The sequence below is a fragment of the Coregonus clupeaformis genome, unplaced genomic scaffold (assembly GCF_020615455.1).
Source record: "Coregonus clupeaformis isolate EN_2021a unplaced genomic scaffold, ASM2061545v1 scaf0295, whole genome shotgun sequence".
NCBI classification, from domain to species: Eukaryota; Metazoa; Chordata; class Actinopteri; order Salmoniformes; family Salmonidae; genus Coregonus; species Coregonus clupeaformis.
This window is the reverse complement of record NW_025533750.1, coordinates 109,873-122,464: the sequence shown is the minus strand read 5'-3', so window position 1 is coordinate 122,464 and position 12,592 is coordinate 109,873. Positions and strand designations below refer to the sequence as shown.

At 43.4% G+C, this 12,592-nt stretch overlaps 1 protein-coding gene across 1 annotated transcript in view; it reads right to left on the bottom strand.

The window, feature by feature from the left end:
- The window catches only part of LOC121534196 (protein Shroom2-like), a 133,403-nt gene that overhangs the window by 20,283 nt on the left and 100,528 nt on the right, over positions 1-12,592 (bottom strand). Inside the window, exon 8 of the mRNA XM_041840748.2 lies at positions 497-1,213. Coding sequence (XP_041696682.2) covers positions 497-1,213 — 717 coding nt within the window. The remainder of the gene's footprint in view (positions 1-496; positions 1,214-12,592) is intronic.

Here is a 12,592-nt window from a genome sequence, read left to right as displayed (position 1 = left end):
ATGACATGATGATGACATGACAGGCTTTTTTCCCCTCTGTGCCCAACATCCTGGCAATGCTGAGAGACTCTGGGCTCCTCCCCTCACCCCTAACCCAGCATGGCTGGAATGTCCAGTAAGCCACAGAGCTCTGTTCTCTTCTCTACAGATGATATCAATTATGTTTCAATTCAGAGCCGCAACAAACGGCCTCTGTAACAGATCACGTCCGTCTGCTCTGGAAATGCATCGGAGCTGTTAAACTATGCTGCTACTGCGTTGGTTGAGTTATTCACATGGTAATGCTGCTGGATGGAGACAGAAACTCAATAAGAGTCTTTGTACAGAGAGACTGAGGAGAAGAGGAGCAGACCAGTCACTACAGACCACTACAGACCACTACAGACCACTACAGACCACTACAGACCACTACAGCTATGCAATGGATAAGAAATAGATAACTCCAAGTCTATACATCATAGTTCCAACTAGATCAGAGAGTGAAGTCTAATCTTACCTGTTGTTTTGGTCATGGTGCAGACGGACCGAGACAGAGACAGGGTTGTCATGGTTCTGCTGAAGAAAGACAGGAGGCTTGTCTGTCAGCTGAGGAGGAGCAAACTGGGGAGAGGGAGACCGCTGGCACTTCATACTGGGCAGGGCAGGAAGGGCTGGACCAGGATTGGATGGCACTACCTGGTGTACCGCCTCCTGCTCCCTCTCCACCAATCCTCTGCTTTGCTCAGAATCCCTCCTTGGGGAGTGGATGGGACCAGAGGCAGAGTGGGAGGAGACCGGGGCATGGGAGGTGGAGGTTCCGCCCTGAGAGCTAGACAGACACTCCTGGGAGAGTGTGTTCTCAGGATGTCTAGAAGGGTCTTGTCTGGGCGGGGGGACAGGACCCTTCCTCCTGGTACCAGTCTGGAGCTGGGTATAAAGCTGGGGTATAGAGGTCTGGGGCTGGGGTTCAGGATCGCTGTAGGACTCATCTGGGGGTGGGTGGTCAGTGTCTAGGGGCTGGTAAGAGATGGATGTGGGTCTGTGGTAGGCAGGGCAGGGGGCAGAAGTTACCGGGAGGGGGTCGTAGGGGGCAGCCGTGGGTCTGATGTCAGGGCTCTCCTCGTTGGTCACGGGTGGAGGGGGTTCTGGGAAGTCTTTCAGCTCCAGAGGTTCCAGAGCCTTCTCTCTCTTCACCCTCCCTCTGAATTCTCCACCACGACATCTGTCAGATAACCTGGGAGACAGCAGAGTCAAATACTGTACACATGAAGACAGACACACACAACAGAGAATGTCATGTTGACACCAGCTAAATGAACTAATAATGATTGTAACTAATAACTAGGACATGACAGGACACACTCCCTCCTTCCTGCTAACTGTGGGCTGCCAGTCTTATGACATATTTGTGTTCCCACAGCCCCGTCAAAGAGGAGAATAAATGATCCTCCAACGCCCCTCTTGCTCAGATGACTCTTGTTCTTTCTCAATAATTTCACATCTTTAACCCTTGGATGTCAAAGCCTCTGGATTTATGGTTCAAGGCTGTGTGACAAAATGCTCCTGTGTGATGGCTGCTGAGAGGTCAGGCCTATAACAGACCACTGGGAGATTTACATCAGAGATATATTATAGTAGCAGCACTAAGTCCCTGCTCCCCCCAGCCCCTCCCTAAAAAAATAAAATTTGGAGAGAATCTGGACACTTTTTTTTTATGGGATAAGTTTGGCCGACGGGACAAGTCAGCCACATAGGATAAGTTCGGCCAATAGGATAAGGCCCGCCTGTCAGACAGGGCAAGTCGACCAGATAGCATAGATTCGCATAGGTAACCACATTCTTGTCAAATGTACACCTAATCTAGGAATCATACCTGTCGCAAGCGCATGAGGGGGTACTTCAGTCAGGTCAACGTGTTTAAGGGGTACAGTACCCCAAAAAGGTTGGGAACCACTGAGATAGGACAAGTCAGACAGGTTGCATAAGTTCGGCCAACAGGAAAAGGCGGCCAGATGGGACAACTTTGGCCAGATGAGACAAGTATGGCCGGTCAGACAGATGGGACAAGTCCGGCCAGGTGGGACAAATCTGCCAGATATGATAAGTCGACAACACAACTGTAACCTGCTGTAAGGTTCAACAGCCTAGCTGATAGCTGCTGTAAGGTTCAACAGCACAACTGAAACCTGCTGTAAGGTTCAACAACACAACTGTAACCCGCTGTAAGGTTCAACAACACAACTGTAACCCGCTGTAAGGTTCAACAACACAACTGTAACCCGCTGTAAGGTTCAACAGCACAAATGTAACCTGCTGTAAGGTTCAACAGCACAACTGTAACCTGCTGTAAGGTTCAACAGCCTAGCTGATAGCTGCTGTAAGGTTCAACAACACAACTGTAACCTGCAGTAAGGTTCAACAACACAACTGTAACCTGCTGTAAGGTTCAACAACACAACTGTAACCTGCTGTAAGGTTCAACAACACAACTGTAACCTGCTGTAAGGTTCAACAACACAACTGTAACCTGCTGTAAGGTTCAACAACACAACTGTAACCTGCTGTAAGGTTCAACAACACAGCTGATAGCTGCTGTAAGGTTCAACAACACAACTGTAACCTGCTGTAAGGTTCAACAACACAACTGTAACCTGCTGTAAGGTTCAACAACACAACTGTAACCTGCTGTAAGGTTCAACAACACAACTGTAACCTGCTGTAAGGTTCAACAACACAACTGTAACCTGCTGTAAGGTTCAACAACACAACTGTAACCTGCTGTAAGGTTCAACAGCACAACTGTAACCTGCTGTAAGGTTCAACAACACAACTGTAACCTGCTGTAAGGTTCAACAGCACAACTGTAACCTGCTGTAAGGTTCAACAACGGTTCAACAGCCTAGCTGATAGCTGCTGTAAGGTTCAACAACACAACTGTAACCTGCAGTAAGGTTCAACAACACAACTGTAACCTGCTGTAAGGTTCAACAACACAACTGTAACCTGCTGTAAGGTTCAACAGCCTAGCTGATAGCTGCTGTAAGGTTCAACAACACAACTGTAACCTGCTGTAAGGTTCAACAACACAACTGTAACCTGCTGTAAGGTTCAACAACACAACTGTAACCTGCTGTAAGGTTCAACAACACAACTGTAACCTGCTGTAAGGTTCAACAACACAACTGTAACCTGCTGTAAGGTTCAACAGCACAAATGTAACCTGCTGTAAGGTTCAACACAACTGTAACCTGCTGTAAGGTTCAACAACACAACTGTAACCTGCTGTAAGGTTCAACAACACAACTGTAACCTGCTGTAAGGTTCAACAACACAACTGTAACCTGCTGTAAGGTTCAACAGCACAAATGTAACCTGCTGTAAGGTTCAACAACACAACTGTAACCTGCTGTAAGGTTCAACAACACAACTGTAACCTGCTGTAAGGTTCAACAACACAACTGTAACCTGCTGTAGGTTCAACAACACAGCTGATAGCTGCTGTAAGGTTCAACAACACAACTGTAACCTGCTGTAAGGTTCAACAACACAACTGTAACCTGCTGTAAGGTTCAACAACACAACTGTAACCTGCTGTAAGGTTCAACAACACAACTGTAACCTGCTGTAAGGTTCAACAACACAACTGTAACCTGCTGTAAGGTTCAACAGCACAACTGTAACCTGCTGTAAGGTTCAACAACACAACTGTAACCTGCTGTAAGGTTCAACAGCACAACTGTAACCTGCTGTAAGGTTCAACAACGGTTCAACAGCCTAGCTGATAGCTGCTGTAAGCTTCAACAACACAACTGTAACCTGCAGTAAGGTTCAACAACACAACTGTAACCTGCTGTAAGGTTCAACAACACAACTGTAACCTGCTGTAAGGTTCAACAACACAACTGTAACCTGCTGTAAGGTTCAACAACACAACTGTAACCTGCTGTAAGGTTCAACAGCACAAATGTAACCTGCTGTAAGGTTCAACAACACAACTGTAACCTGCTGTAAGGTTCAACAACACAACTGTAACCTGCTGTAAGGTTCAACAACACAGCTGATAGCTGCTGTAAGGTTCAACAACACAGCTGATAGCTGCTGTAAGGTTCAACAACACAACTGTAACCTGCTGTAAGGTTCAACAACACAACTGTAACCTGCTGTAAGGTTCAACAACACAACTGTAACCTGCTGTAAGGTTCAACAACACAACTGTAACCTGCTGTAAGGTTCAACAACACAACTGTAACCTGCTGTAAGGTTCAACAACACAACTGTAACCTGCTGTAAGGTTCAACAGCACAACTGTAACCTGCTGTAAGGTTCAACAACACAACTGTAACCTGCTGTAAGGTTCAACAACACAACTGTAACCTGCTGTAAGGTTCAACAACACAACTGTAACCTGCTGTAAGGTTCAACAGCCTAGCTGATAGCTGCTGTAAGGTTCAACAACACAACTGTAAGCTGCTGTAAGGTTCAACAACACAACTGTAACCTGCTGTAAGGTTCAACAACACAACTGTAACCTGCTGTAAGGTTCAACAGCCTAGCTGATAGCTGCTGTAAGGTTCAACAACACAACTGTAACCTGCTGTAAGGTTCAACAACACAACTGTAACCTGCTGTAAGGTTCAACAACACAACTGTAACCTGCTGTAAGGTTCAACAGCCTAGCTGATAGCTGCTGTAAGGTTCAACAACACAACTGTAACCTGCTGTAAGGTTCAACAACACAACTGTAACCTGCTGTAAGGTTCAACAACACAACTGTAACCTGCTGTAAGGTTCAACAACACAACTGTAACCTGATGTAAGGTTCAACAGCACAAATGTAACCTGCTGTAAGGTTCAACAACACAACTGTAACCTGCTGTAAGGTTCAACAACACAACTGTAACCCGCTGTAAGGTTCAACAGCACAAATGTAATCTGCTGTAAGGTTCAACAACACAACTGTAACCTGCTGTAAGGTTCAACAACACAACTGTAACCTGCTGTAAGGTTCAACAGCCTAGCTGATAGCTGCTGTAAGGTTCAACAACACAACTGTAACCTGCTGTAAGGTTCAACAACACAACTGTAACCTGCTGTAAGGTTCAACAACACAACTGAAACCTGCTGTAAGGTTCAACAACACAACTGTAACCTGCTGTAAGGTTCAACAGCACAACTGTAACCTGCTGTAAGGTTCAACAGCACAACTGTAACCTGCTGTAAGGTTCAACAACACAACTGTAACCTGCTGTAAGGTTCAACAACACAACTGTAACCTGCTGTAAGGTTCAACAACACAACTGTAACCTGCTGTAAGGTTCAACAACACAACTGTAACCTGCTGTAAGGTTCAACAGCCTAGCTGATAGCTGCTGTAAGGTTCAACAACACAACTGTAACCTGCTGTAAGGTTCAACAACACAACTGTAACCTGCTGTAAGGTTCAACAACACAACTGTAACCTGCTGTAAGGTTCAACAGCACAACTGTAACCTGCTGTAAGGTTCAACAACACAACTGTAACCTGCTGTAAGGTTCAACAGCACAACTGTAACCTGCTGTAAGGTTCAACAACACAACTGTAACCTGCTGTAAGGTTCAACAACACAACTGAAACCTGCTGTAAGGTTCAACAACACAACTGTAACCTGCTGTAAGGTTCAACAACACAACTGTAACCTGCTGTAAGGTTCAACAACACAACTGTAACCTGCTGTAAGGTTCAACAGCACAAATGTAACCTGCTGTAAGGTTCAACAACACAACTGTAACCTGCTGTAAGGTTCAACAACACAACTGTAACCTGCTGTAAGGTTCAACAGCACAAATGTAACCTGCTGTAAGGTTCAACAACACAACTGTAACCTGCTGTAAGGTTCAACAACACAACTGTAACCCGCTGTAAGGTTCAACAGCACAAATGTAACCTGCTGTAAGGTTCAACAACACAACTGTAACCTGCTGTAAGGTTCAACAACACAACTGTAACCTGCTGTAAGGTTCAACAGCCTAGCTGATAGCTGCTGTAAGGTTCAACAACACAACTGTAACCTGCTGTAAGGTTCAACAACACAACTGTAACCTGCTGTAAGGTTCAACAACACAACTGAAACCTGCTGTAAGGTTCAACAACACAACTGTAACCTGCTGTAAGGTTCAACAGCACAACTGTAACCTGCTGTAAGGTTCAACAGCACAACTGTAACCTGCTGTAAGGTTCAACAACACAACTGTAACCTGCTGTAAGGTTCAACAACACAACTGAAACCCTGCTGTAAGGTTCAACAACACAACTGTAACCTGCTGTAAGGTTCAACAACACAACTGTAACCTGCTTCAACCACAACTGTAACCTGCTGAAGGTTCAACAACACAACTGTAACCTGCTGTAAGGTTCAACAGCACAAATGTAACCTGCTGTAAGGTTCAACAACACAACTGTAACCTGCTGTAAGGTTCAACAACACAACTGTAACCTGCTGTAAGGTTCAACAGCACAAATGTAACCTGCTGTAAGGTTCAACAACACAACTGTAACCTGCTGTAAGGTTCAACAACACAACTGTAACCCGCTGTAAGGTTCAACAGCACAAATGTAACCCGCTGTAAGGTTCAACAACACAACTGTAACCTGCTGTAAGGTTCAACAACACAACTGTAACCTGCTGTAAGGTTCAACAAGACAACTGTAACCTGCTGTAAGGTTCAACAACACAACTGTAACCTGCTGTAAGGTTCAACAGCCTAGCTGATAGCTGCTGTAAGGTTCAACAACACAACTGTAACCTGCTGTAAGGTTCAACAACACAACTGTAACCTGCTGTAAGGTTCAACAACACAACTGTAACCTGCTGTAAGGTTCAACAACACAACTGTAACCTGCTGTAAGGTTCAACAGCACAAATGTAACCTGCTGTAAGGTTCAACAACACAACTGTAACCTGCTGTAAGGTTCAACAACACAACTGTAACCTGCTGTAAGGTTCAACAACACAACTGTAACCTGCTGTAAGGTTCAACAGCACAAATGTAACCTGCTGTAAGGTTCAACAACACAACTGTAACCTGCTGTAAGGTTCAACAACACAACTGTAACCTGCTGTAAGGTTCAACAACACAACTGTAACCTGCTGTAAGGTTCAACAACACAACTGTAACCCGCTGTAAAGTTCAACAGCACAAATGTAACCTGCTGTAAGGTTCAACAACACAACTGTAATCTGCTGTAAGGTTCAACAGCACAACTGTAACCTGCTGTAAGGTTCAACAACACAACTGTAACCTGCTGTAAGGTTCAACAACACAACTGTAACCTGCTGTAAGGTTCAACAGCCTAGCTGATAGCTGCTGTAAGGTTCAACAACACAACTGTAACCTGCTGTAAGGTTCAACAACACAACTGAAACCTGCTGTAAGGTTCAACAGCACAACTGTAACCTGCTGTAAGGTTCAACAGCCTAGCTGATAGCTGCTGTAAGGTTCAACAACACAACTGTAACCTGCTGTAAGGTTCAACAACACAACTGTAACCTGCTGTAAGGTTCAACAGCACAACTGTAACCTGCTGTAAGGTTCAACAGCACAACTGTAACCTGCTGTAAGGTTCAACAACACAACTGTAACCTGCTGTAAGGTTCAACAGCACAACTGTAACCTGCTGTAAGGTTCAACAGCCTAGCTGATAGCTGCTGTGAGGTTCAACAGCCTAGCTGATAGCTGCTGTGAGGTTCATCAGCCTAGCTGATAGCTGCCTGGGGTAGATCAGTCTGATACATAGGAGCCCGCTTCGTCAAATACAGTTGAAGTCGGAAGTTTACATACACCTTAGCAAAATACATTTAAACTCAGTTTTTCACAATTCCTGACATTTAATCCTTGAAAAAATTCCCTGTTTTAGGTCAGTTAGGATCACCACTTTATTTTAAGAATGTGAAATGTCAGAATAATAGTAGAGAGAATGATTTATTTCAGCTTTTATTTCCTTCATCACATTCCCAGTGCTTCAGAAGTTTACATACACTCAATTAGTGTTTGGTAGCATTGCCTTTAAATTGTTTAACTTGGGTCAAACGTTTCAGGTAGCCTTCCACAAGCTTCCCACAATAAGTTGGGTGAATTTTGGCCCATTCCTCCTGACAGAGCTGGTGTAACTGAGTCAGGTTTGTAGGCCTCCTTGCTCGCACACGCTTTTTCAGTTCTGCCCACAAATGTTCTATAGGATTGAGGTCAGGGCTTTGTGATGGCCACTCCAATACCTTGACTTTGTTGTTCTTAAGCCATTTTGCCACAACTTTGGAAGTATGATTGGGGTCACTGTCCATTTGGAAGACCCATTTGCGACCAAGCTTTAACTTCCTGACTGATGTCATGATTCAATATATCCACATAATTTTCCTTCCTCATGATGCCATCTATTTTGTGAAGTGCACCAGTCCCTCCTGCAGCAAAGCACCCCCACAGCATGATGCTGCCACCCCCGTGCTTCATGGTTGGGATGGTGTTCGTAGTCTGGCTTTTTTATGGCGGTTTTGGAGCAGTGGCTTCTTCCTTGCTGAGCGGCCTTTCACATTATGTTGATATAGGACTCGTTTTACTGTGGATATAGATACTTTTGTATTTGTTTCCTCCAGCATCTTCACAAGGTCCTTTGCTGTTGTTCTGGGATTGATTTGCACTTTTCGCACCAAAGTACGTTCATCTCTAGGAGACAGAACGAGTCTCCTTCCTGAGCGGTATGACGGCTGCATGGTCCCATGGTGTTTATACTTGCGTACTATTGTTTGTACAGATGAACGCGGTACCTTCAGGCGTTTGGAAATTGCTCCCAAGGATGAACCAGACTAGTGGAGGTCTACCAATTTTTTTCTGAGGTCTTGGCTGATTTCTTTTGATTTTCCCATGATGTCAAGCAATGAGGCACTGAGTTTGAAGGTAGGCCATGAAATACATCCACATGTACACCTCCAATTGACTCAAATGATGTCAATTAGCCTATCAGAAGCTTCTAAAGCCATGACATCATTTTCTGGAATTTTCCAAGCTGTTTAAATGCACAGTCAACTTAGTTTATGTAAACTTATGACCCACTGGAATTGTGATACAGTGAAATTTAAGTGAAATAATCTGTCTGTAAACAATTGTTGGAATATATATATATATATATTTTTTTTATTATAATTTTTTTTGCTCCTGAACTTCTTCTACTCTCAACCTCTCCGATCATTTTCATGATGTCCATCCGGTTTGCTTCTATATGCCATATCTTTCTAACTGTGCTCTTTCCCAAAAGCTCCCAACATACAACCTATATACTTATTATGGACACAGCGTGCTTACATTATTAGTTATCTTGTTATTATTTGTTGTTATTTGTTATTAGTCCCATCCTTCAACTCCATTCAATACCTCCCATCTATCTCTTAACACCATCCATATAGGATTTCAATTTGCCATATATATTTCAACCGTACTGTGATGTTTTACAAAAGTTCTGAACCTTTCTATTCTCATTGCTTCTACAGATTGTGAATTAAAAATAAACATTTTTGTCATGTGCCTTTTACTGAGGTGTGGCTTCCGTCCGGTCACTATCATAAAGGCCTGATTGGTGGAGTGCTGCAGAGATGGTTGTCCTTCTGGAAGATTCTCCCATCTCCACAGAGGAACTCTGGAGCTCTGTCAGAGTGACCATCGGGTTCTTGGTCATCTCCCTGACCAAGGCCCTTCTCCCCCGATTGCTCAGTTTGGCCGGGCGGCCAGCTCTAGGAAGAGTCTTGGTGGTTCCAAACTTCTTCCATTTAAGAATGATGGAGGCCACTGTGTTCTTGGGGACCTTCATTGCTACAGAAATGTTTTGGTACCCTTCCCCAGATCTGTGCCTCGACACAATCCTGTCTCAGAGCGCTACAAACAATTCCTTCGACCTCATGGCTTGGGTTTTGCTCTGAAATGAACTGTCAACTGTGAGACCTTATATAGACAGGTGGGTGCCTTTCCAACTCATGTCCAATCAATTGAATTTACCACAGGTGGACTCCAATCAAGTTGCAGAAACATCTCAAGGATGATCAATTGAAACAGAATGCACCTGAGCTCAATTTCGAGTCTAAGAGCAAAGGGTCTGAATACTTATGAAAATAAGGTATCTGTATTTTATTTTTAATACATATGCATTAATTTCAAAAACCTGTTTTCACTTTGTCATTATGGGGTATTGTGTGTAGATTGATGAGGAAAAAATGTAATTTAATACATTTTAGAATAAGGCTGTAATGTAACAAAATGTGGAAAAGGTCAAGGGGTCTGAATACTTTCCGAAGGCACTGTACATTGCACCTACCCCAAATGTTCATGTTGCTGAATGTATCCAGGGTCATTTCAAATACCGTTATCAACAAATGCTGTGAAAAGTACAGCAAATGTAAAATGTAAATAAAGTCAACAGTGTAATGTTTGGACTCTGACTTGTGTCAGGTGAACTGATGTGTCCTCACCTTTAGTCTAATCATTCACCCATCATCTCCTCACCTTTAGTCTAATCATTCACCCATCATCTCCTCACCTTTAGTCTAATCATTCACCCATCATCTCCTCACCTTTAGTCTAATCATTCAGCCATCATCTCCTCACCTTTAGTCTAATCATTCACCCATCATCTCCTCACCTTTAGTCTAATCATTCACCCATCATCTCCTCACCTTTAGTCTAATCATTCACCCATCATCTCCTCACCTTTAGTCTAATCATTCACCCATCATCTCCTCACCTTTAGTCTAATCATTCACCCATCATCTCCTCACCTTTAGTCTAATCATTCAGCCATCATCTCCTCACCTTTAGTCTAATCATTCACCCATCATCTCCTCACCTTTAGTCTAATCATTCACCCATCATCTCCTCACCTTTAGTCTAATCATTCACCCATCATCTCCTCACCTTTAGTCTAATCATTCACCCATCATCTCCTCACCTTTAGTCTAATCATTCACCCATCATCTCCTCACCTTTAGTCTAATCATTCACCCATCATCTCCTCACCTTTAGTCTAATCATTCACCCATCATCTCCTCACCTTTAGTCTAATCATTCACCCATCATCTCCTCACCTTTAGTCTAATCATTCACCCATCATCTCCTCACCTTTAGTCTAATCATTCACCCATCATCTCCTCACCTTTAGTCTAATCATTCACCCATCATCTCCTCACCTTTAGTCTAATCATTCACCCATCATCTCCTCACCTTTAGTCTAATCATTCAGCCATCATCTCCTCACCTTTAGTCTAATCATTCAGCCATCATCTCCTCACCTTTAGTCTAATCATTCAGCCATCATCTCCTCACCTTTAGTCTAATCATTCAGCCATCATCTCCTCACCTTTAGTCTAATCATTCAGCCATCATCTCTCCTCACCTTTAGTCTAATCATTCACCCATCATCTCCTCACCTTTAGTCTAATCATTCACCCATCATCTCCTCACCTTTAGTCTAATCATTCACCCATCATCTCCTCACCTTTAGTCTAATCATTCACCCATCATCTCCTCACCTTTAGTCTAATCATTCACCCATCATCTCCCTCACCTTTAGTCTAATCATTCAGCCATCATCTCCTCACCTTTAGTCTAATCATTCACCCATCATCTCCTCACCTTTAGTCTAATCATTCACCCATCATCTCTCCTCACCTTTAGTCTAATCATTCACCCATCATCTCCTCACCTTTAGTCTAATCATTCACCCATCATCTCCTCACCTTTAGTCTAATCATTCACCCATCATCTCCTCACCTTTAGTCTAATCATTCACCCATCATCTCCTCACCTTTAGTCTAATCATTCACCCATCATCTCCTCACCTTTAGTTTAATCATTCACCCATCATCTCCTCACCTTTAGTCTAATCATTCACCCATCATCTCCTCACCTTTAGTCTAATCATTCACCCATCATCTCCTCACCTTTAGTCTAATCATTCACCCATCATCTCCTCACCTTTAGTCTAATCATTCACCCATCATCTCCTCACCTTTAGTCTAATCATTCAGCCATCATCTCCTCACCTTTAGTCTAATCATTCACCCATCATCTCCTCACCTTTAGTCTAATCATTCACCCATCATCTCCTCACCTTTAGTCTAATCATTCAGCCATCATCTCCTCACCTTTAGTCTAATCATTCAGCCATCATCTCCTCACCTTTAGTCTAATCATTCAGCCATCATCTCCTCACCTTTAGTCTAATCATTCAGCCATCATCTCCTCACCTTTAGTCTAATCATTCACCCATCATCTCCTCACCTTTAGTCTAATCATTCACCCATCATCTCCTCACCTTTAGTCTAATCATTCACCCATCATCTCCTCACCTTTAGTCTAATCATCATCTCCAAACGGTTCCCTTTTAATTGCTACCATAGTTATGCATTTGCTTCCCATATTTTTTCTGGAAGAACATTTCAATCTAGCCCTATCAATATAGGCCAATTCCCACGAGCGTAAGTGGTTAAAAAATAATCTCACTTGTGGTTTCAAAATCTTTATCAAACCAGACTGGCTGATATATTTCAGATTCCCACTGAACTGGTCTAGTAGAGAGCTGATGAGCCAGACGGAC